The following is a 23,636-nucleotide window of genomic DNA, read 5'->3' on the forward strand; positions in this document are numbered from 1 at the left end:
GGACTTGGAACAGAAGCAGCCCCAGCTGAGGTCACACCTGCTTTGAGATGCAAATCAATATCTGAGGATCAAAGGACCAGCTAATCCCCTTTTTTCAGAGGTGAAAACTACTTAATCAGATTTTGTTTGCAAGCCTGGTTTGCCCTGATTAGCAGGAAATGTAAACACAATGGCCAGAAGATGTTGCAGCTCTCTGGGGACTGCAGGGTTGCAGTTGTGAGCTTAACATATTTATTAAATCCTTGAGGCGAAGAGGGGGCAGAGAAGGGCAACTGAGGGCCCATCTACACTGCAGCTTCTGTGTAAGGCTAGGTCTACACTATAGTTTATGGTGGTGTAACTTATGTTGCTCAGGAGTGTGAATAATCTTCCCCCCCTCTCTGAGTGACATAAGTTACCCCGACATAGCACTGTCCACACTGGCACTTATGTCTGCGTGAGAGCTCCCGCCACATAGCTGCCACCACTCACAGAGATGGTTTTATTATGCTGACGGGAGAGCTTTCTCCCATCAGCATAGAGCGTCTTCGCCAGATATGCTGCCGTGATGCAGCTGCACCACTACAGCACAGTATGTGTAGACATACAGCACAAGGAATCATGTTATGGCCTAGGCTGGGGACGAGCCTCTGTGAGCATTTGGTTTGGATGCTCTTTTGACCTATCTAGACTTCTTGAATCTGCAGAATCAGGCTGCAGATCACAAGAGAACGGATGTGCTCAGGTGATGTTATGCAGTTCCATAGCTGGTCCCGTCTGGATGGACTGAGAGAGCAATCTATCTAACCACAGTCTATTTAATCTACTTAAGATTTTGATATAGCAACCTACACCTAAGGATCCAAGGCACTGATTCAGCAATACTTGGGTGTATGCGTACCTTTAAGCGCATGAATAGCCCATTGAAGTCAATGAAAATACACCTGGGCTTAAAGTTGAACATACTTACATTTCTGCACAGGTTAAAGTACCTTGCTGAACCAGGGCCTCAAACATGGTATTTTGACACTACCCGTTCAAACTGGAAGTGAAACAATTCTTATCCAAACCTTTTAGGAGCTCCGAAAAGGTTTAGTTTGTGTTTAGTTCCATCAGTTTTGGTGGTGGGTGTTTTGGTTTTTTTTATCCCAGTCACATAGCTCATCTCAAGGAATCAGAGCAGAGCTACATGTGAGTGTGCAAAATTCGTGTCCTCTAACACGATGGACAAAAAATCAAAATAAATACAGTGCAAATCCCATTTTTGCAGATTGAAGTATTTTCAGTCTGTCTTCTGTGTTTGGTGTTTTAGGATGGATTTTTTTTTCAGCAGGGGGGTTGTGAAAATGTACTTAGTTTTCAGAGCAGCATAAAGCTGTTCATTTTTCATAGGCAGGTGCAGAGTTAAAGCCGGTGTTTTGCACAGGTCCTAGTTTTAGAAAAAATCAAAATAGAACCCAGTTGTTGGTGAAATCATTAATATGTGGATTCAATAAGAGCCTGATTCGACTTCACTGAGATCTACGGAAAGACACCAATTGGCTTCCAGGGGCTCTGGATTACCAGTGATGAGTGTCTAGACAGACACAATACTGGTCTTTCAGCCAGACAGACATATTTTAACACAGAATAAGGCATTACTTTATTAGAAACCACTAAACCATTGGGGTGGGGGAAGGGGTTATTTTTTAAAACAAATTTTACTACTAATAAAAATGCATAACTAAAAAACAAAGCAGGTAGCCCCCTTCTTGAAAGCCTGATAACATCAAACCAGATCCTGCCAGATTTAGTCAAGCAAAACTCTTCTTTGACTTCAGTCGGGTCTTTTGCTTGAGAAATGACTGAATGATTGGGCCCATGGCTTGAGGAATGGAAAAGAGGCAGAGAAACATGTGCAATTGATCTGTAATGTTACGAGACTAGCACATGTTGTGGCCCTGTAGAATAATAAATAATCATTTCACATTGTACTACTTTTATACTGACATTACTGTGATAATATTTAGCTCTCTTTAGCACCAGTGAAGCATACAACCCCTGTTTACCAAAGCCTTTAAAGGAATTTAGGCACATGCTTAAATTCTTTGGGGCCTACGGTTATGTCTACACTGCATGCCTCCCAAGACAGACTCAAGCTGGCTCCTCTCAAGATATTACAGCATGCTAAAATAGCGGTGTGGGCATTGTGCCACAGGCAGCAGATAAGGCTAGCCGCCCAAGCTTGGACACAGAGGGTTGGGAGGACTTGGACAAGGAGAGCTAGCCTGAGCCACGGCCCAGGTCACAGCATCAACACTGCTATTTTTAGCATGCTGTCTTGAGCGGAGCTAGTGTGAGTTTGTCTACGTGGCCTGGAACGTTCACTCCCAGAAGCAATGTAGACCGTACTGCAAAGGTCTGATCTTCCAAACACCACCAGGCATAGTGCTTACTTACCGTGAGCAGTTCTGTAGAAGTCAGCAGGTCTACTCACAGTAGTAGGCTATACAGCTGGCAGTAAGCATTATCCGGGCCCTAATTTATACAAAGTGATCACTAAACATTTCAGAATCAAAAGTTTCAGAGTAGCAGCCGTGTTAGTCTGTATCCGCAAAAAGAAAAGGAGGACTTGTGGCACCTTAGAGATAATAAATTTATTTGAGCATAAGCTTTCGATGAAGTGAGCTGCAGCTCACGAAAGCTTATGCTCAAATAGATTTGTTAGTCTCTAAGGTGCCACAAGTCCTCCTTTTCTTTTTTCAGAATCAAAAGATACTCTGAGGTCTCCATGATCGGAGGTTTAACAGGCATGCACATTCACACCTCCGGAGAGACGACTCTCCTCACCTTCTTTGCTAGAGCAGAAATGCAATTAAGCAAGCAAATACTAGCAAGCTTAAATCTGCTGCTTTCCCTCTACATCTCTTGCCATCAGGGCCTTTTATTTTTGTCTCTGACAGGTTCACTTTGTTTTGTGTACATGGCACACAGCAGCTCTCAGGACGCTTTGCACTGGTGCCTATAACTCAGTTAGGCTGCTTCTCTTTTTTTGTTTTGTTTTTGTTTTCCCTCATCCTCCCCCTTATAATCAGATAAGGCTGTGATCAATCTGCTTTGCCATGGGAGGGGTGGGGTGAACCAAGGAGAGAGGCGGGGGAGAAAGCTGTGTGGTCTTTACTGTCAGGCTGCCCTGGCCTTCTCAGAACAGAAAGCCGAGAAAAGAAAACAGATAAGATTAATAGCATTTAGTTCTTGCAAGATGCTCTCACACCAAACTGAAGAGCGACATGTGGAATAAATAAATTAATTAATTAAAGCATCTGGCAGTGCTTCCTTTTAAATGTGATACTGCAATGTCATTAGTCCTTCTCCAGCCCCAATTTTATTCTATGCCCACATCCACTAGTTTCTGCTTAGTGGATTTTTGCTCATGGAGCCCTTGTTCTTTCCCCATGGAGTTTGGAATTCGGTCCCTGGATGAAAGTTTCTCCTCTCCTGTTAACAACATGCTGCAGGAGAAAAGCAAATCCGAGCTTTGCCCCATTGCAACACACACACACACCCATACAGCTGTCCTGTAGTTGGATGGAGATCCCTGATTCATTTCACATTGACAATGAGGCCTCATGGCATGGAAATGATTTGGGGTCACTATGGACCAGAGCCAGGTTCAAACCAATTGCCTGAAGATGAGAGTCTCCATGAGCATCTTTTAATAAAAGTTTACTTATCCAACTGGTCCTTACTTGCCCGAGTAAAGGCGTACAGTGGTGGGATGCACATTCTCCTACCATTCTGAAGAAAGAGAAGGCTATATTGGAAAAGACACCAAAGAATATCAAAGAAACCTGTGAGAAGATATTATGACAGGAGCATAGTAAAGGCTGAAAGACTAGTTAAAAAATGTCTTTAAAGGAGTTTCAGGTCCTGCATCTACCCCTGAGTCTGCCTGGCAATTTGTGGGTTATTACAATCACATTTACTATTATTCTCATTTATTACTTAACTTCCCCCTCACATCATGGTGAGAAAGGCCCATGTAAACAAGTCAGGAAACCAACTGCACACCAAGGCCAGCAAAGCTTTGAAGTGCGACCATAACTTGAAGCACATGATCGGTCCCATTGAAATCCTCATTACACATCTGCTGGATCAGGGCCTCGTGCTGTCAAATGCCAAAAAGGAAACAAACTCCAGGAAAACAAAGAGGACAATTTTTATCCCCGATCTCTTTCAGCTAGAGTGATTTTCGGGGCTGCTTGGCACAGCGGTAGGTGAAAAACGTTCAGAGAGATGTGTGTTTTTTAAGTTGCTAATGTCGTTTTAATATCACTGCTTTTCAGCTTATGCTTTGGCATCAACTTTATCGTTCTACCTCTGTCGCCCTGGTCTGTCTTTCCCTGTTTGGAAAAGCCTCTCCTTGCAGTTGGAAACTGCAAATGTGGAGGATCCATCATTTACCTCGCCAATTTTCCATACATTAGGTGTAGCATTCTCCCCAGTCTCATTGTCTGGAGACTGTATTGCATTCAGGGAAATAATTAATATTCATGAGCTTGCTATCTCTATTTGGAGCATGAGCCTCTAGGGAAAATGCAATGTTAAGTGAGTGACATAAAACTAATTTTATATGTCTTTTTTTTTTTTTTTTTTTTGACAGAGAAGTAATGTGCTTAAAATAAATTGATGGATGACCATCCATATTCATTGTGGGTATTCAGAGGAGACTGAGCTCCCATCCTCCCCACCACCACCCACACACCCACTCCTGCACAGGAACATGTGGTTTTGACAGCTGACTCCACATCCCTGTACAGCAGTTAATGGTGCTTTTTTTTTTCTTTTGAGAATGGTAAAAAGGTCTTTACAAATCCAGCCAGGGGCTGAGTGCACCACTGGAGTGGAGGGCACTTAGCCCCTTCCAGGACACGCTCAGTACCTCACTGGATCAGGCTACATAAGAGCAGTGGTGTCCTAAGGCCAAAATGTGGACCCAAGTACCTTGGGGAATGAGTATTGCTGCTAACAAACTAAGGTGGGTCTGTAGTAGAACCTCATAGTAAATGGAAATGAATGTTGCTAACTGGAGCTCTTCGGCCAAAATTCACACACACCCCAATATTCAGCTTCCAGTAAATACTTTGAAGCTCAACATTTTCTGCAGCCCTTGGGAGCATGTGGCTGCACGTTCCAAGGTGTGTAATTACTCATTTGGCAAGTTAGCAATAATACTAGTGTCAATTTTCAGGGGCTGTCATCATTAACAGGGTAGTTTTTAGCATGCAGACCAGTGGTTTGACTTTCTTTGTGAATGATGCCACTTGGTTTTTCGCAAAGGTTACTTCCCTGCCTCTAAAGCAAATTGGCAAGCTTCTGAAAGATCCACACTGCTAACTTTGTTCATGTTCAAAACATCTCCTTCCCCTGTGGCTATCACCCACTTCCACCGGAAACCCAATTAGCTTTTCAGTGTGATCTCCAAAAACCAGTTAATGAATCTGCACTAATCCTCTCTGAAGTAATGGTGTATCATCAGCTCCATTTTCATGGGTGGATAGAGGCACAAAGAGTTTCAGTGACTTGCCCAAGCAGATAGAGAGTGAGAGGTGGAAGCAAAATTAGAACTCATGAGTACGTGGGTAGTTGGTTTACAGAAAAGATAAATAGTTTACTACTGCTGGCTCGCTATGGAAAATCTCTTTTAGCTCAAATGACAGAGGTTTGTGTTTTTGGAGGTGAAGTATCAAGATTTTAGTCCCACTCACTGCAGGTGAGTTGTCATTTTATCTGCAATCTGTGGCACACAGATGAATTACATAGTTATTATGTTGAGCTAAGGCCACTAAATCGTACTGAAGATCCTAGTCACCTTGGTCAAAGGAGAAGCCCAGGGATGGCAGGCTGAGTTTATAGGAAGTCGCTGAATGATCAAAGGGTAATACTACACACTCCTTGTGTTTGACCTTTCAGTTCAGAAGACGCTCCAAGATGATTGTCACCTTCCTCCAAGCCTCTAAATATTCCCCCGTAGAGTGTGACATCCACATTTACTTCATTTCCAAGAATGTCTATCTACCCATTTTATTTCACTGATGAAAAATGCCACAAGTTACTGAGATGTGACTTTATTCGGTGCAGTTTCCATGTGTCCTAGTCAACTATTTTTCCTCTCTTCAGTTAAAATTTACAGAAAGGAAAATTCATCTGAAACCTTGTATTGACAGAAGAAATGTAACTATCCCCAGTTTTGTCAAAATGAATGAGAGGGATAACAGACATCCTGGATTTCAAGCCTCCTCACCGAGGGCTTGATCCTGCTCCCACTGAAGTCAATGGTAAAACTCCCATTGATTTGAATGGTGCAGAAACTGGCCTCCAGTGCCCACCTTCAAAGGGTAGCCAGTGGAACCACTTCTTATTTTGATATGGGAGCCTCTGAACAAATACCTGCTCATCTGTTAATGCGAGTTCTGTAGCCAGATCTGCAGATTAAATAATCTAGTGCAGATTATTAACTAGTGGGTCTAATCCTGGCTTTATGTAGGTCAATGGGTTTTGTTTGTTTTTTCCCCACTGACTTTGTAGAGACCGTGATTTGGCCTTAATCGGTCTGAATATTTCCTCTGGTGATTGGGAAGACCCGTATGCCAATTGTCATCTCCCTGGGAGGGTCAAACAGACCTTTAGGGGTTAAGATTTAATGCCCGCTCTGTTCCAAGAATCCGTTACTCTGAGACAATGTGTGTGCATTTTTGTCCCTTTTTGGGGGGGAGAGGGGAGGAATAGCTATGAGGCATGAGGGTTGTTGTAGTTGGAACTGTCCCTAAATAAACAGCTGAGCTTAAAAATACTTCTTTTTTGTCCTGACTTTTAAAAAAACAGTAGTTAATGTACAAAAGAAGACTATTCTGGTGCCAATCACTGTATTCTGAGCTGAAAACAGGAAGCTGCACTGGGTGTCTGTCCCCAGCACTTTGACCATTCTGCTTGGACATTAAAGGCCTTGTCTGAGGATGTGCTCTGTGCCGTGAATTGGGTAGATCTTATTTTTTTCCCCACAGTGTGGAAGGCTGCCCATCACAGATAAGTCTGTATCCTGCATGTCTGCTTCCTGATGTGTCCCAAACTTAATCAGTTTCACTGGAGTAAAGCTCTAGCCTCTCCCTGAACAGGTAGCCACAATCCTTCTGTGAACTACAATATTAGCAATGTTAGCAGCTTCCGAAAAAGGTTTTCTACCACCTGCCTTGCTTTGTACTTTCCCTTATCTCTGAACCCAGTGAGAAATGGGAACACTGGATGCTGAGAGCTGAATTTTCTGCTGTGGGGAGCTGTGCTTGGGGACCCATGCTAAAGGTGGCTTTCCGTCCTCACCCCAACACGTTAGCCCCTGTATGATGGAGACGAGACTCAGGGCTGCTGTGGGTTGCAAAGTCTGGTTAAAGCTGGGGCTCACTGGAAAGCAGCAGCTGTCTTGCCATACCTCTTTCCTCAGACACATCACCTACACCAGGGTCCGCAGAGCTTAGCAGAGAGCTTGCATGTGCCATTCAGAGACTGTCCTGTTCCGGGGCAAACCTGTCAGCAATAGAAAAAGGGGCAAGGTTTGGCTTAAAAATTCCAGTGCCTGCACTGACGGTTTTCTAGGGGGAAGGGAACTTGGATTGCCTGGATTATTACTTTGGTTTCTTTCAGAGTTCAGCTCAGGTCTTTGGGCATCTGTATCAAAACGTCCAGAGAGACTCCATCTCCCATTCCCAACTGCTGCCCCTGCAACAGTTTTGCTGTTCCAGATTTTGATTTGATTTTGGCATCTGTATTAATTATTTTATGTCACTCTTGCTCACAGTCAGCAGCTGCTCCGCTTCAGGACCCCTTCCAGGTTGAGCAGTTAAAATTAGACACAATTTCAAACTGAAAAGCAACTCCGTTAGTTGACACAGTACAAGGAGCAAGCAACTAGCAATAGAGAGAAGCACCACAGCAAAACTATTTTTATAAATGCAACTGGTACCAGGAGGTGAGATGAACCCTACTGTGCAAAGGAATCTGGGTCCAATCCAGCGAAAGGGAATGTCAGGAAATGGCAGATGGAGCCTGCAGTATCCCTTGTGTTAGGGAGGAGACCAGACTCAGATGTAAGTAAAATAAAGGGGATTTTTTGTTGAGGCTACTAGACACAGTTAGAGTCTAGGTTCTCTCTGGCTCTCAAGTGGTTAAACATAGTGGGTGCTGCCTACTGCCACCATACATGGTCTCTTTAAATCCTGGCCTGGTTTGTACAGCGATGGAGTGCACAACAGGGTCTGGTAAGAGCAGTAGCTCCTATCCAAGTGCCTTCTACCTTCCACCTAATTTGGTGCCTGATAAATAAAACAAAAAGAAGAGTCCACTGCAAATAATTTGGGGGAAGTGTCCACTGTCCTAAAGGCCCGTGCTTGTAGATTCTTCATAAATTGTGCTTTAGCTTAGTCCTGATCCAGTGATGAGTTTCACAGTGTCCACATGGAGCTCGTTGCAGCGTCAGGTCATGCAACTGTAGACCATGCCCTCACCTATGTGTATATAGGCGTAGCACAATTGGCCTTGATCCTGACTGAGGCCTAGCAGGGTAGACTGGAGGGTGAAATAGGCTGTTGGAAAAGAACTATCCATTAAAAAAACACCAGGTTATCATCACAGTTGTCTCGCAGGAGAAGAGATTATTGCTTGGCCAAATGTGATTGCATTCAGCGTCACGTCCTGCTTCCTTCCCTGCCTTACTTTGCACACATCCAGTCTTTGCTGTCCTTCTGACTTTGGAAACATTGCTTCCAAGGTCGGTGAAACATCAGCCATGGGTCTTACAAAGAACTGCTGTCCTATTCCACTAGGAATGGAAGTCCCTGACATAATCAGATTTGGTGGTTGGAGCTGGGTAAAGTCTTTCACGCTATGCCAGTACATTCTGGCCAACCAAGGCTCTTGCCAGATTTCTCAGAATGATGGACAAGAGCAGTGTTGAAGAGTCCTTTATTTTAGAATGTGATAAAATTGCCCGAAAGAGCGGATATATGAATGGACAGGAACCATGCTGAAGGGGACGTTTGGGGCTGATAAGGATGGGGTAAAGAAAGCTTGGATGTATTTGTTACTGCTGAGAGTACCTCGTATTGTCCTGACTATTGTGAAATATAGGGCCCACTTCTCCTCTTTCTGATTCTGAATCCATATAATTCCATTGACTGAGTGGAGTTATGCTGGATGCGCACCACGGAGGGACGACAGTCAAGCCCATAGATTTTCACAAGTAGTGAGGGAAGTCTCAGGAAGACCTGACCAGAACATTACCCAAGTGCAGTATGAAAATTGTGGCTCTGATTCTCAGCTGTGCTGAGCACCCAAAGCCCCATCTGAAGTCAACAGGAGTTGCAGCTACTCAGCGCCTCTGAAAATCAGTCCCTCTGGTTTCCCTTCAGTCACCCATGTGACGTTAGTTTGGGCACCGGCTAGCATCTTGATTCTGATGTGCACCCCTTTTGCATCTACAAAATTCGGAAAGAGGTCGGAAAGCTCAGCCTCTTGGGGTTCACTCATATGTGAGAGTATTTATGTGATGAGGTTTGGAGGCATATTGAAATTCAGAGCCATGAGGTTGGAAACTTTCCAGTATTTATTCCCCCCATAAAAGGACATCTTTAAATGTTTCAGAATGATTTGCTAGTGGCAAGAACACATTCCCTTAAAAAGCAAAATGCCGTTGTAAAACCACTTTTCCTCCCTCATTTTTCAAAGCTTACATCATTGACTGAACACCTGATCTTCTATTGGCTCGCATAAGTAATGCCATTCAGCCAGTGTTAGCGACAGGTAATAAAGGGCAGAGCACACTGACTCATTGGGACTGGAATTGGAGATGGGACACACACACACACCACATTGCTGTTTGCTAATCATCTGGGCAGTCTCCATTTAATTCAGACATCTCTGTCTCTCCATTCTGTTCCTCCCTTGGGTTTTGCAGACTCCGAGCAGACAGATTTATTGGGGTCTTAAACATAATCAGGAACAAATTAGCCTCTGTAAGAATCACACACTGGCCTGGATCACAGCTATTCGAAGGCAGCTTCCTCTCCATGTGAATATGAATTAAGTCATCTGATTGGAGCAGGTCTTGAGTATTCTTTTATCCCAAACACATGATGTTATCAGAGGCCCATTACATTTATCATCGCATTAGGAGGGAACATTTGGAAACAGTACAGGAGAACATTGGTTATATAAATTCTGTGCTTACTCCAGTGCCTATAGTGACAAATCAGTCTGTTTGTGGAGATTGTGTCTAAATGCGTATGTGTAGGATGGATGTGTGGATGGAGAGTGTGTCTCTGTTAGTGGGGCTATCCCTGCATGGGGGTTGTGTGCATGGATGAGTATCGGTGGGCTATGAGCGGGTATGTGCGTGCATTTGCATGTACATGTGTTTGTCAATAAATGTGCGTCTCAGTCAGTGTGTGTCCGTGAGCAAGCTGCCTCAGAGTGTCTGTACTTGCCATGTGTCTGTCTATAAGGGAAAGTCTGTTTTTTTTTAAGTTTGGCGGTCTTTAGTTGCTTGTACTTTTTAAGGAAATCGGTCTCTTTATAAGAGAACATAAAACCCTTTTTCCAAAGAATAAGTGGTGTTTTGCTTTGGGTTATTTACCACCATCTTTCCAGACCTGAATATTTCTTGGAGATTTCTGTTCAGATCCTCCCCTAATCTGGGATGTCGTTTTCCGAAAACCGTGCACAGCTTTGGCCGCTTGATACCAGAGTTACCCAGGCATGTCAGAGAGATGTCTAAAAGCGTTAATGCACATGTGAAGGAAAGGTAAATAGAAAAAGAGCTGAAGAGGCATGAAATGGTGGAGTTCTTCTTTAGGTGACCACAGATGTCAGAAGCAAGGGAATGCAGCATGCAAGTGTTCATTGTCTTCTTGTTACCTTCCACTCTTTTGACCAGGCCTGATATTAAGGGATTAGAACCTTACATTGGGGTGGGTGGGGGGAGGGGAGAGAAACTCATTACATAATTGAATTATAATAAACTGATTTATTCTGGCTCATGCAATGGTATTTCATTGTGTAAACTATGAGGAAAAATAAACAGGGGGTTTCGTATTTTGGAAGTGACTCAGAATTGAGTGACTATTGAATTTGCTGACACCTATCTTCAGAAAGGACTCAATTCTCATCCGGGGTCACTTCCACCATTCCAACTAGCCGCCCATGCCAATTTCCTACCATTTTTGCAGTAACTTCTTTACCAGACAAAAATACAACAGCATGTTGGGACTGGATGCTTGGCAATGATAACATGATATAAACTGGGATACTGATAGGTCAGAGATTTAATTCTCAGTGAGGCCTTCAGTGACTGAAAGTCATTACTGGTCTGAAGTCTGTTTAAAAGAAGAGGGTTGGTCTCCGTTCAGTTCCTACTGGGTGAGCGTCACAGACGCAACCTCAAAAATCTGGCACTAATGGGCATCTTTGCTGGCGGTCTCATTAGAGAAGCCACAGAATAAATGAATAAAGAGATTTAAGTCCCCTCTTGCTTCTGATCCTTCCAGGTCAAGTCTAAGTCACATCGGTTGGGGCGGTATGTGTGTGGCAAGTTTACCCTTCCGCTGCCCACGCTGTATCTGAATAAACAGATACATTTGGCCTTTAGTTTCTCCCTAGGGCTGTTCATTTGGCAGTGTTGACCATCACTGAATTTAGTTTTTGTCGTTTTGCAAGTGTCATTTAAGAACAAAAAAGGGAAACATTGTGGACCCAATTCTCTGTTGGCTTAACTCCATCAAAGTCAATGAAGTTCTGCCAGCTAAGAATTTGGCCCTGTAAGTGCATTTTCTTTCTCAGCACTAAGCTTTAGTAAGATCCTTTAAAAATGGATACAGGTAAAAATATGCAGGGAAGACACGGGCTAGGAAGTATCCTGGGGACTTTCATATGGCAGAAGAGCTGCATTCTTTCTTTGTTCTGCTTTCTTAAAATCATATCATCTTGCGCTGCTAAATGACCACTGCCATTACTGCACATGGACCTGGATGGGGGATGCATTACCACTTCCTTTGCCTGGCCTATTGTGACCCAAGCAACTGGGGACACAGGTGAGTGTGGGAAGTCCTTAGTAATTATTCCTCTTTGATTTCTCACTGCAGACGAGCCCAGCAGGTGCTACTTCCATGATGGTGATGGGGTATGTGAGGAGTTTGAGCAAATGACCAGCATCAAAGACTGTGGGGTTTATACCCCCAAAGGCTTCCTAGACCAGTGGGCTTCCAACGCGTCAGTCTCTCATCATAGTGACCAGGGGTGCCCAGGCTGGGTGGTCATTGGTCAGCCAGCAGCAACTCAGGTAAGAAAGACCCAAGCCCTCTTCACCTGCTGTAAAGCTAAGTCCAACAATGCAAAACTTCCATCTGTAGATCCATCCAATTAACTTGCAACTTGGATCAGGAAAGCTACTGAGGTTAGCTGTCTTCAGTATGAGTCTGCCAAGCAGCAACGAGCTCCAGATTCTGCCTCTAATGACCGGGTAGGAACTGGCTCAAACTACTGGTCTCTCTGCTTCTGAATCCTATCTAATAGTGGCCAATACGTGCTGCTTCAGAGGAAGAACTCTGCAAGAGGCCATTGTAAAATAATCTGCCCACAAGGAAGGTTTCCTCCTAAAGCCCATTCGTTAAAGTTACCTTATGTACCAAAGCTTGAAGATTTATATCCCTTCCAAAGCATTTGTTTATTCATATCTATTGCTTGTAAGGCTGGATATTCCTGTTATCTGTATTGATATTGAATCCTTTTTGGAATCTCTTGTCTTTGATGCTATCTTGTGGCAATGAGTTCCAAAGGCTAACCGTGTGTTGTATGAAGGAATATTTTCTTCTAACAGTTTTGAATTTGTCACTTTTCAGTGTCATTGAATGTCCCCTCATTCTTATTTTCTGAGAAAGGGTGAACAGTGGGGATCAATCGATCTGCTTTGTACCATTCATTACTTTGTATACTTTCGTCATGAGTACTTCTCTAAAGTAAACAGCTCCTCACTACCTGTTCCCCTGGTAGAACTACCCATGATTATCTAGAATGGGTCATGGAAGGGCAGTGTAGAAGGATGTGTAATGTCAACATATACAGCAAAAGATTGAACTGTGAATTATACATTCTAAACACTTCCAAGAGGCCTGCAAGTGAGAATAACTTTCACCAAACCACTTGGTCCAGTTTATATTGTACATGAATCTGTAACCAGTTAGTGACAAAGTCCACTCCAAAAACATAAAGTGCCATTAGTATTGGGTTAGTACCATGGCAGCATCAAGCTTACTACCAGGCTAGGATTGCATGTGGTTGCCTTGTGGTTACCTGTTTGATATGATCTTTTATTCTTTCTGTGCACAGGTGCCCCTGCTCCTCCTCCCTCTCCATTCTCTGTGCATTAGAACATTCCAAAATGCATGGCCTAATATGCTTCTGGCACTGCTCAGTGTGCGTGTCCCCCAGGCACTCTATCCCAGCTGAGGCACTGCAGGATAGCAGATCTGTTTTCGTAGTGTACTTATACAAATACACGTAGGCAGTGAAGTAGGGGACATACGATCATGCTGTGGAAAAAAACCCTACTGTGCGGCCACAAGTCAAGCATGTTTGTTGTACCCAGCTGAGACGAGGTTGTCACAGCCTCATGAAGAAAATATACATACGGGAGGGACACTGTTGCATCACACAGGCTCAATGCATGTAAACATGTCTCCCCCTTGTGACTGGCCACAGTGCCCCTAAGAGCTGACACTCCCAGATAAAGGATATTCCTTTAGCTCAACAGGTAGGCCTTTGTCCTTTTGGTGCTTAAGGGCCCAGGGTGTGTCCCCGTTAACAACCATGGAGTCTGTATGTATGTGGCCATGTTCCCATTGCACTAGTGCATTAAGTTCATTGACCTTCTGAAGTTAAAGACATATGTGTATGGTGCCATTGTTTTCCACATGACCAAGGCAGCTTCATAACTTGCAGAACAGCTCATTACATATCACCGTGGAACATGTAGACCAGGCAACGAGGAGTCCGGTGGCACCTTAAAGACTAACAAATTTATTTGGGCATAAGCTTTCGTGGATAAAAAACCCACTTCTTCGGATGCATCTAAAGAAGTGGTTTTTTTACCCACAAAAGCTTATGCCCAAGTAAATCTGTTGGTCTTTAAGGTACACCGGACTCCACAGTCTGTATCCACAAAAACAATGACACGGCTACCCCCTGATACTTAGACCAGGCAGTACGCCATCAGCATCTTAACAAGAAGCCCTGACAGGGTGAAAATTAACCTAAGACCCCCCTCTAATCACTGCATGTGACAATCAGTGGAGCGCTGACTCCTCCAGCTTCATTATCTGCCCAAAGCACCCAAGCCTGTGGCTTCTTTTTCCTACGGAGATTACTGGTGGAAGGGATGCCTTTCCCCATCAGAACAGTATTCAGAGTTGTGTGTGTGTGTGTGTGTGTATTTTCAGTTATAGTTTTTCATGGTGTTGTAGTCTTTTGCTTGAAAATAAAAAGGCATTTGTGCTGGCTTTTCCCATCTGAATCCCCTGAAATGAGTGTGGCACATGATAATACACAAAATACGTAAGCTCACTGTTTGCTAACTATCCATGTTTTCCGTAATTAAAATGGCACTGTCAAGGTGCTTTAAAAACATTTTAAGTACTTTCTTTTTAAAGTCACTTCGGGTGTTTCTCCCCCTCCCCCCCATCTTTGGATATTTGAAATTGTTTTCTCACCACAACTTTATTTCTGTCCGAGGCTGCTCCCGAGCAGCAGTTTGTTCACATTTGTTAGCTACTGTCATGTCATTCATAAGTCTTGGGCTCGGTGTCTTTCCTTGATATTGTAGAGTGGCTTCTGAGTATTGGCCTGATCGCATTTGTTAGCTATTCTGGGTTTGTTTACAAGCAATGTACTGAGCCCAGTTGCTTGCTATGGTAGGGCTGGTTGTTCATGAGAACTGTATTGCACAAGTTTGTTTGATGTTCTAAGATTACCCGTGGGTACTGGATTGCATGTGTTTTGTTATTGTAGGGTTACTCATGAGTACTAGATTGATAAATATTGAAATACTAAGAAAAAAAAAGAAGCTACAAAATCCAGTCTGTTTTTTGGATATCCAATGTCCAAAATGCTTGTAAAGAATGACACCATCTTGGCACACAGGTATAAATTTGAAAAATGGAGAGGCCAAACCTCCCCTCACCTTTTAAGTAGTCACACTTTCCACAGAGGCAAAAATGATAGACCGGCCACTTCTATTTTCCTGGCAGCCACTGTTCAGAGCTGATTAAGAAATATTCTCAGAACTAATAATGTCACATTTAAAGCCAAATTGGACCAGTCAGCAACACTGCACAAATGCCAAGCTACTTGTACCTACACCGTATTTTCCTGATTTCTAAGTTCTCATCCTCTGATGATGTTTCATGCAGGGGCAACTAGTTATCCGTCACTGATGGACAAGGAGTTTCTGGGCAACCTACACACTGTCGGGCAACTCTTCAACCTACAAGTCTTTCAGTAGGTTTTTAAGGATCTTCTCTTTTCCATAAATGCTTTGAGAATCATTATCCAGGCACATGCCTTATGCATGTAGTGTTTCCTTGGAACTTTTCGTGTGCTGGAGGTTGCTGAGGCTGGTGTAATTCTTTACAGGACCTGGGCTAGATCCTCAGCTAGTATAAGTCAGTGAAACACCACGAACAGCAGTGGAGCTAAGTCGATGTACAGCAGCTGAAGATAGGACCCCACGTCTGCATTAGCCCTGTTTTTTACAATTCCTTATTGCTGTCACTGTAGGTGATGCTCTAGTGGGAGTGCTAGTGTGGCCAGGGGTTCTTTAATCACTGTGCCATAGAGACCTACCTTGAGAAGGCTAGAACGTTTTCCATCCTGGAAGCCCCTGAGAGCCCCCTCTTCCCATTTAGCTGGCACCTTGCTGGGTCCCATTTAGAAATATGGGATGGCAAGATTAATGCATCCCCCAGCCCGCACACTAGTAACCCCTGCATTAGACGACACAGTGGTTAACATGCCGGCTCTCCCAGTCCACTCTAGGACCTCTGCCACCGCCACCATGAGTAAAGGTGCACCAGTGGAGAGTTTTAAGGAAGAAAGTCTGCTGTGGACTAGACAGAGTGCGAATGGGAGGCCACATTGCTTTTCACTGGGATTTGAGGAGGCAGGTTTGGCTAGAAGGCTACGTATTCGGTCAGCGTTCTCATTGTGCATGTGTTTCCCTTATTTTCCAACAGCACCAAACAGAGGGGTTTGTTTGTTTGTTTGTTTGTTTGTTTTTAGAGCAGGTTGCATCAAATCACACTCTTGTGTTTGGGGGGTGTTGTTTTGTTTTTGTTGTTGTTGCTTTTTAGAGCAAGCTTTCGGCACAGCTTTGCCTTTGCTAATATCCTTTATGGGAAGTCCACACAAACGCTAACAGGCTGGTTTCAGGAAGGATTGTTTACCTTGGAGATCTTCTGAAGGGAAATCCACTGTTTTATGAGCGAAAAGCAGATGGAGCGCTCGCATGTGTGGAGTGACCACAGGGGGCCTGGGAGGCCATTTCGCCTCACCTCTGGTTGGCATCGCTCCCACTTGTGGATGGCTAACTCTTTTGTGGTTTAATTCCCATTGAGCCGTTAAGTGGTTTTAATAAAGGAATAAAAAGAGAATCTTTGGATAGCTTACTATTGCACTTACAGCAAGCCCTGCTTGTTATTATCCCACTTATATCAACATGGCGTGCAGGACCCAGAAGCTGATGTTTGCATTGGCGACCTTCAGTGCCAGCCCCTAAATAGCTTAGCAGGCCTTGATTGCATTTCCTCCCAATTGTGCAGAAGCTGATTACAGCAAGTCACCGTGTAAATATTCAGTTTATGCTTGCTGCTGGTACCTGTGTTGTCCCCTGGATGGAAAGGAAGCAGAGCTCAGTTGTAACTAATCTAAAGGAGATTTTGTATTGAGTCTGCTGGACACAGAGAGACCCTGTGGTTCTTTCTGGCTTTTAAGCTCCCAGACTGACTCATATACCCTGTGCTGCCTAGGGTCACCACACAGGGACTCCCATTGGAGTAAGAAGTCATGGAAAGGGACTGTTGTTCTGTTGTTACTTCTGTACCCTCTCTCAGTTCTTATACTTCTACAAACCCATGTGTATAAGCAATAAGCACATCACTCTCCCTGCTGCAAAAGCCTTTCTAGAATTACAGAACCGCTGACCTGCTGATATTCTGTGTGCTAGGAGAGAGAGAGCCCCAGCATAAAGGAAATAACAGCACTGCAAAATGGGGATCTGGGAGGGTGGGGGGAGTAGAGCAATTACGGTAATGACATTGACAAGGATGAAGAATCCATTCCCAGGTTTCTGCCACATAGTTTTATTTCAACAAATAAATATAGCTCAGAAGAGAATTCCCCAAAGATCTGGCAATGCCAATAAATATAATAATCCTGGATGGGGGTGGGGAAAAGAGGAAACCCGCCACTTCCTTTGAGGTGACCTGCTTGAGAAAAGGGAAGGTGTCTGTCTCTTGGCCCTGCGAGTGGCCGTGTCCGAATTTCCCTGTTAGAAGCCGCGTGCTCCTGCTCGTCAGCAGTGACATGTCTGTTGTGCTTGGATTGAGAAACAATCCCCAGTTTTAATAAGATGATTTGCTTTGTAAATGTCTTGGTTATTGATAGCACATCCAGGCTTTGAACTGCTGGCCTCTTGGTTGACACAGAATCCTGCTAAGGGTATGTCTACACTGGAATAAAAGACCCATGGCACAGCCGTGGCTGGCCCAGGTCAGCTGACTCAGGCTCATGGGGCACGGGCTGCAGGGCTAAAAATCTATGTAGACGTTTGGGCTCAGGCTGAAGCCTGGACTCTGGGACTCTCCTCCCAGGGAGCCCGAACAATTTTTATAGCCCAAGCCCGAGTCCGCTGAGCTGGGCCAGCCGCAGGTGTTTAATTGCTGTGCCGATATACCCTAAGAGGAACCATTAGTGGCTGTGTCAGGGTTCCTTCCCCACTCTGAACTCTAGGGTACAGATGTGCGGACCCGCATGAAAGACCCCCTAAGCTTATTCTTACCAGTTTAGGTTAAAAACTCCCCAAGGCACAAACTTTGCCTTGTTCTTGAACCCTATGCTGCCACCACCAAGCGTTTTAAACAAAGAACAGGGAAAGAGGCCACTTGGAGACGTCTTCCCCTAAAATATCCCCCCAAGCCCTACACACCACATTTCCTGGGGAGGCTTGAGAATAATATCCTAACCAATTGGTTACAAAATTATCCAAAGACCCAAACCCCTGGATCTTGGAACAATGGAAAAATCAGTCAGGTTCTTAAAAGAAGGATTCTATTTAAAAAAAAAAAAGAAAGGTAAAAATCATCTCTGTAAAATCAGGATGGAAAATACTTTACAGGGTATTCAGATTCAAAACACAGAGGATCCCCCCTCTGGGCAAAACCTTAAAGTTACAGAAAACAGAAAGGTGAGAAAACCTGGATTTGTGCTGGAAATGGCCGAACTTGATTATCATACACATTGTAAGGAGAGTGATCACTTTAGATAAGCTATTACCAGCAGGAGAGTGGGGTGGGAGGAGGTATTTTTTCATGCTTTGTGTGTATATGAAAAGATCTTCTACACTTTCCACAGTATGCATCCGATGAAGTGAGCTGTAGCTCACGAAAGCTTATGCTCAAATAAATTGGTTAGTCTCTAAGGTGCCACAAGTACTCCTTTTCTTTTTGAGAAAACAGAAATAAACCTCCCTCTTAACACAGGAAAAATTCACATAAAACAAAAGATAAACTAATCCGCCTTGCCTGGCTTACCTTTACTGGTTGCAATATTGGAGACTTGGGTTAGGATGGGTTGGAGAAGATGGATTTCAGTCCCAAGAGAGATCAACCACGTAAACAAAGAGCACAAACAAAACCCTCCCCCCCCCCCCCAGATATGAAAGTATCTTGTCTCCTTATTGGTCCTTTGGGTCAGGTGCCAGCCAGGTTAGCTGAGCTTCTTAACCCTTTACAGGTCGCAGGATGTTGCCTCTGGCCAGGAGGGATTTTATAGCACTGTATGTAGGAAGGTGGTTACCCTTCCCTTTATATTTATGACAGGCTGGTTCTGGAAAACAGTGAGCTGGGTCCTAGTTGCTTTCTGTTGCAAAAGAACTGTCTGTTTCTCTTTCAAGCCTATGCTCCGCTCATGTAGATGGATTTCTAGTACTGATCTTCCTGAGTGCCTGAATTCGGTTCAGGAAGTCCTTAAAACCAGACCTTGGCCCAGAGTCTACTGACCAGATAACTGGGTCCCTGGCCTAAAGGCTGTTTTGTCTAACGCCATCTGACAGTGGTTAGTCCAGCAGCTCAGATTAACTTAACATAGCAGCATTGTGGCCAGACCCCTTTTTTCACCAGCCATGCACCTGCACCAGAGCCAAGAATGGTCTGATGCGGAGCTACTACAGCGGCCATATGCCACCCAAGCTTCCAGCACTCCAAGGGAATCCTCAGTTGGCCATTGATAGCAGGTTTGAGTCTGCCAAGGAGCTGGCCTCTTGCCACTGTGCCAAACTGGGCTGGAAATCTCAAAAGAATGATCTTTCCCAGGAGACCTCCGGCACTTCCACTCCATGGCTCAGTAGTGGCACTTAGTGCATCATTTGAAGATCTCAATTGCTTTACAAATATGAATTAATTTAGCCTCGTCACAGCCCCACTCTGAGATGGGGGGGTTTCATATCAGTTTAACAGATGGGGAAATTGAGGCATAGAGAGTGAAGTCAGTTGTTTAAGGTTACCCGGCAGGTACACAGTAATAGAACCCAGGCCTCCTGAGTCCTAGTTGGTACCCTGTCCACTGGGCCACACTGGCTAGGATTAGACTGTCCTGCTTCCCAGAACTAGGAAATTCAGAGGCCCTCATAAATGAAAGACGTTATCCTGGTATTTTCAAATCTTAAAGAAAGGTTGGTTCAAATTCGTGGGTGTCTGTTCTTATCACCTCTCTCTGGGAAAACATGATTTTTCAGCTCTTTTGCTAAGAGTGATCAAGTGTTTTTCATCAGTCTGCTGCAGTCCAACAAGTGTATCGCCAGCCACCTAGTCTTGTTGATCTTCTGTCCCCTGCTGGAGGTGGCTCACCTGGGAGGCTGGAAGGATGTCCCTCAGTAATGACACCATCCCTCCTGTGCATAACTCAGATTGGTGTTTTGAGGAAATCTACAGTTCAAAGTAAAATTGAATGAGAAGTAGGATTTCCATGTGTGCTGACCGGCATGAAAAGGCTGTATTGAATAGAGAAGATTGGAAAAGACAGTTATCTTAATGGGCAATCAGGGATTAGATAGTAAAAAGGGTAGAATGCTAATCACTTGACTGCATTCCCTGTTAGAACAAAAAGAAAAGGAGTACTTGTGGCACCTTAGAGACTAACCAATTTATTTGAGCATGAGCTTTCATGAGCTACAGCTCACTTCATCGGATTGGTTAGTCTGTCTTCGCAAAAAGAAAAGGAGTACTTGTGGCACCTTAGAGACTAACCAATTTATTTGAGCATGAGCTTACGAAAGCTCATGCTCAAATAAATTGGTTAGTCTCTAAGGTGCCACAAGTACTCCTTTTCTTTTTGCGAATACAGACTAACACGGCTGTTACTCTGAAACCTGTTAGAACAATGGTCTGTCTCCCACCCACTTCCTTAAGCATTTATTTCATCTTTGCAGTAGTAAACACCAGCCCGCATGCTGAATGTAGTAGTCTCAGGCCAATTCCTGAGAGGAGGACAGTGAGGAAACATAGTGAGATGTCAGAGGAGATTCCAAGCTATTTTACCAAACACTGGAGGGATTCCCTTCCATCCTTTGGTTTTCAGAACAATTTTTCAAGAGCACATGTGCAAGTCATCTAAAGGAAACAGAACAGTGAGGACCAGGGGCTGGTACACTGTGTTCCCTTTGTGTACTGTTCAGAAAATAGATAAAAGAAACAAAGGATGATGCAGCGAGCAAAGCCACCATCAGGACTTGCAGAGAGGTTTAATCTGACCTTTTTCAGAAATGAAGATCAAACTGAAAGTCCTCAGGTACTGGAAACTGCTCCTGCCTGGCTAGGACCTGGTGGCATTTACCACTAGCAAAACACGATCAGGAGTCCATAACACTGGTACTAAATTAAGGCCAGACCTTGAGGGAAGGTAGGTAGGTAGGTTTTCTCTAATGAAAAACCTCGTCTGCATTTTCAGGGAACCAGTACAGTACATCATTTTATCATCCTGCCTGTTATACACACAGAGAACAGAAAACAGGCCTGGTTGGCACCCCCCTCTCATCAGGGAGATGGAAAGTGCGTACCTGGTACAATCAGAGTGCTCACTAGCATAAACTCTTGTGAATGGAGACATCTCCCCTCCTTTGCTCTTGCCACTCCACCTGCTGGTCTATGTGCTTGCGGCTGCTGTACCCTTGTGATTCGCAACGTGTACAGCAGTAAACCTGGGGTAGCTCCCCTACATCCAATCTGGATTGTTTGTTTCAGGTCTCTCTCTGTTCCGAGCAGAACGATCAGACATAAATGCATCACCACGTTCGCATTGTTCATGCATGAAGGGATCACAGCATTTCTCTTCCCGCCCCCTCCCCAACCCTCGTCTGACTCTCTCCCCCATGCAGCTTCACCGTAGTTTGCATAATTTCCCTTTGCAGCAGGAAATAAAACCTGCTTAAAGCACTGCCAGTCAATCAAGCTAGGTTAAAAATATGCTTGTAGATTAGTTTTGATTGAATTTAAAAAGAAGAAGAAGAAGAAGAAGAAGAAGAAGAGGGGTGCAGGAGTGAAGCCAGCGTGGCCTTTACTATGTAATTTGGTTTCATGTTCTGCACGAGAAAACATGTAAAATATGTAAACAGAGCTCTCCAAGATTGTAATGTAGCTACAAAGCCACAGATACACAGACAGGCAGGGTGCTATTCTTCAGCAGAACGGAATGCCATCCTCAAAACCACACGCTCATTTCTTTAAGCCTGAAAGTAAACTTTCTCATGCCAGCAGTGGAGAATTTATGTTTTTCTTTAAATGAAGGCTTGTCTGGGCTGCTTGTCCAGAGCATTGTAGGCATTTAGGCCTACGTTGTCAGAAAGGGCTGGGTATCGCTCAATTTTTGGGTGTCCAACTTGAGGCACCTTAATGAGGCATGATTTTCAGGGGATGGGTGCTCACTCTGCCAGTGTCTGAAAGTCAAGCCACTTGAAGAGGTGTCAGGCACCCAAGATCACTTGCTGGATTTGAAAATGTGAGACCTTGGGGCCAGATCCGCAGCTGGTATAAATTGGCCTATTACCATTGGCCACTGGTTCCTCAACTCAGTGACCTAATACTGAGGAATCCAAAATTAGTGACCATGTTTGAAAATGTTGGCCTTAGGGACTGATTTTCCCTGTTCCCTTTGAAGTCACTTCCATAGGAGTGTTGGATGCTCAGCAGCTCCAAAAAGCAGGCTTAATTCTCCACTCAGATAAATGGCTGCAAAGCCCATTGGTATCAGTGGAAGCTGTGCAACGTATCTGATACCACAACTAGGCCTTCAGGACCCAGTTTTCAATCATGGATGCCTAAAGGTCATGTTGTGAACTTCTCACTCAGTGCTGCTGTTATTGACACGAGCAGTCCCACCATCTGTGTGTGTGGGTAAGGGATGGTGGCACACATTTCAGCAGAACATTTTGGTCTCCTTCCCAGCTGATTTCAGTCGGATGGCTCTTGTGCATAACTACTCACAAATGTGAGTAAGGGGTTCACAGCATGGCTCTAAGTTGTTATAACGCTTTGCACTTCTAGCAGAGGTGACTTCACTATCACTTGTTAATTAATCCTTACATCACTCCTTTGAGGCAGAGCAATAATGAGAAAATTAAGGCCCAGAGTAGAGGTGACATGTTCACAGTCATGCAGTGAGTCTGAGCCAGGCATTAAACTTACATATCCTGATTCCCAGTGGCATGCTTGAACTGTGGCCATAAAGAACGCATGCTTGTGAGCAAGTAGGTAAATACACATACAAAACTGGTGATCACCTACGAAAATATGTATATATTTGTGCATACAGGGAGCTGGTTGCACATGCACATTACTTGTGAACTCAATTTGCACATCTCAGGTTTAAAGATGTGGCCTTTGCTTCCCATATAAATGAAATGTGTGTGAAGGTTTAACTGTGCATGTGTTTTAATGCAGGCCCCAGAAGTCAAGGAATGGCAGATTTTCCAAGGTATTTAGGTGCTTAAAGAAATGCATGTTAGACACCTAACTCCCATTGAGTTTCAATGGGAGTTAGATGTCTAACCTGGTTTGGAGCTTTGAAAATCCCACTAGACACCTATCTGCATCTTCAGGCACTTCAGTACCTTTGAAAACCCAGCCTTCAGAGTCAAGTAGCTCCCTCCTTGATACAGACCTGCACTATTCCCAACCATAAACTATTGGAAAAGAACAGTATTGGAATATGGAGTTTCTGTTCCATCCCCGGCAGCGATTTCTGAGAAAGGCTGAGCCTGCAACAGCTGTGAGCAGTCCTACTCTATCTTCTGAAGGGACTATGCCTGAGAG

General features: G+C 44.2%; 1 protein-coding gene across 1 annotated transcript in view; it reads left to right on the forward strand.

Annotated features, from left to right (window-relative positions):
* PAPPA (pappalysin 1) overlaps positions 1-23,636 on the forward strand; it is a 213,735-nt gene that overhangs the window by 109,076 nt on the left and 81,023 nt on the right. Inside the window, exon 10 of the mRNA XM_077835969.1 lies at positions 12,147-12,343. Within this exon, the coding sequence (XP_077692095.1) occupies positions 12,147-12,343 (197 nt within the window). The remainder of the gene's footprint in view (positions 1-12,146; positions 12,344-23,636) is intronic.

This window comes from Eretmochelys imbricata, chromosome 16, assembly GCF_965152235.1.
Source record: "Eretmochelys imbricata isolate rEreImb1 chromosome 16, rEreImb1.hap1, whole genome shotgun sequence".
Taxonomy (NCBI): Eukaryota; Metazoa; Chordata; order Testudines; family Cheloniidae; genus Eretmochelys; species Eretmochelys imbricata.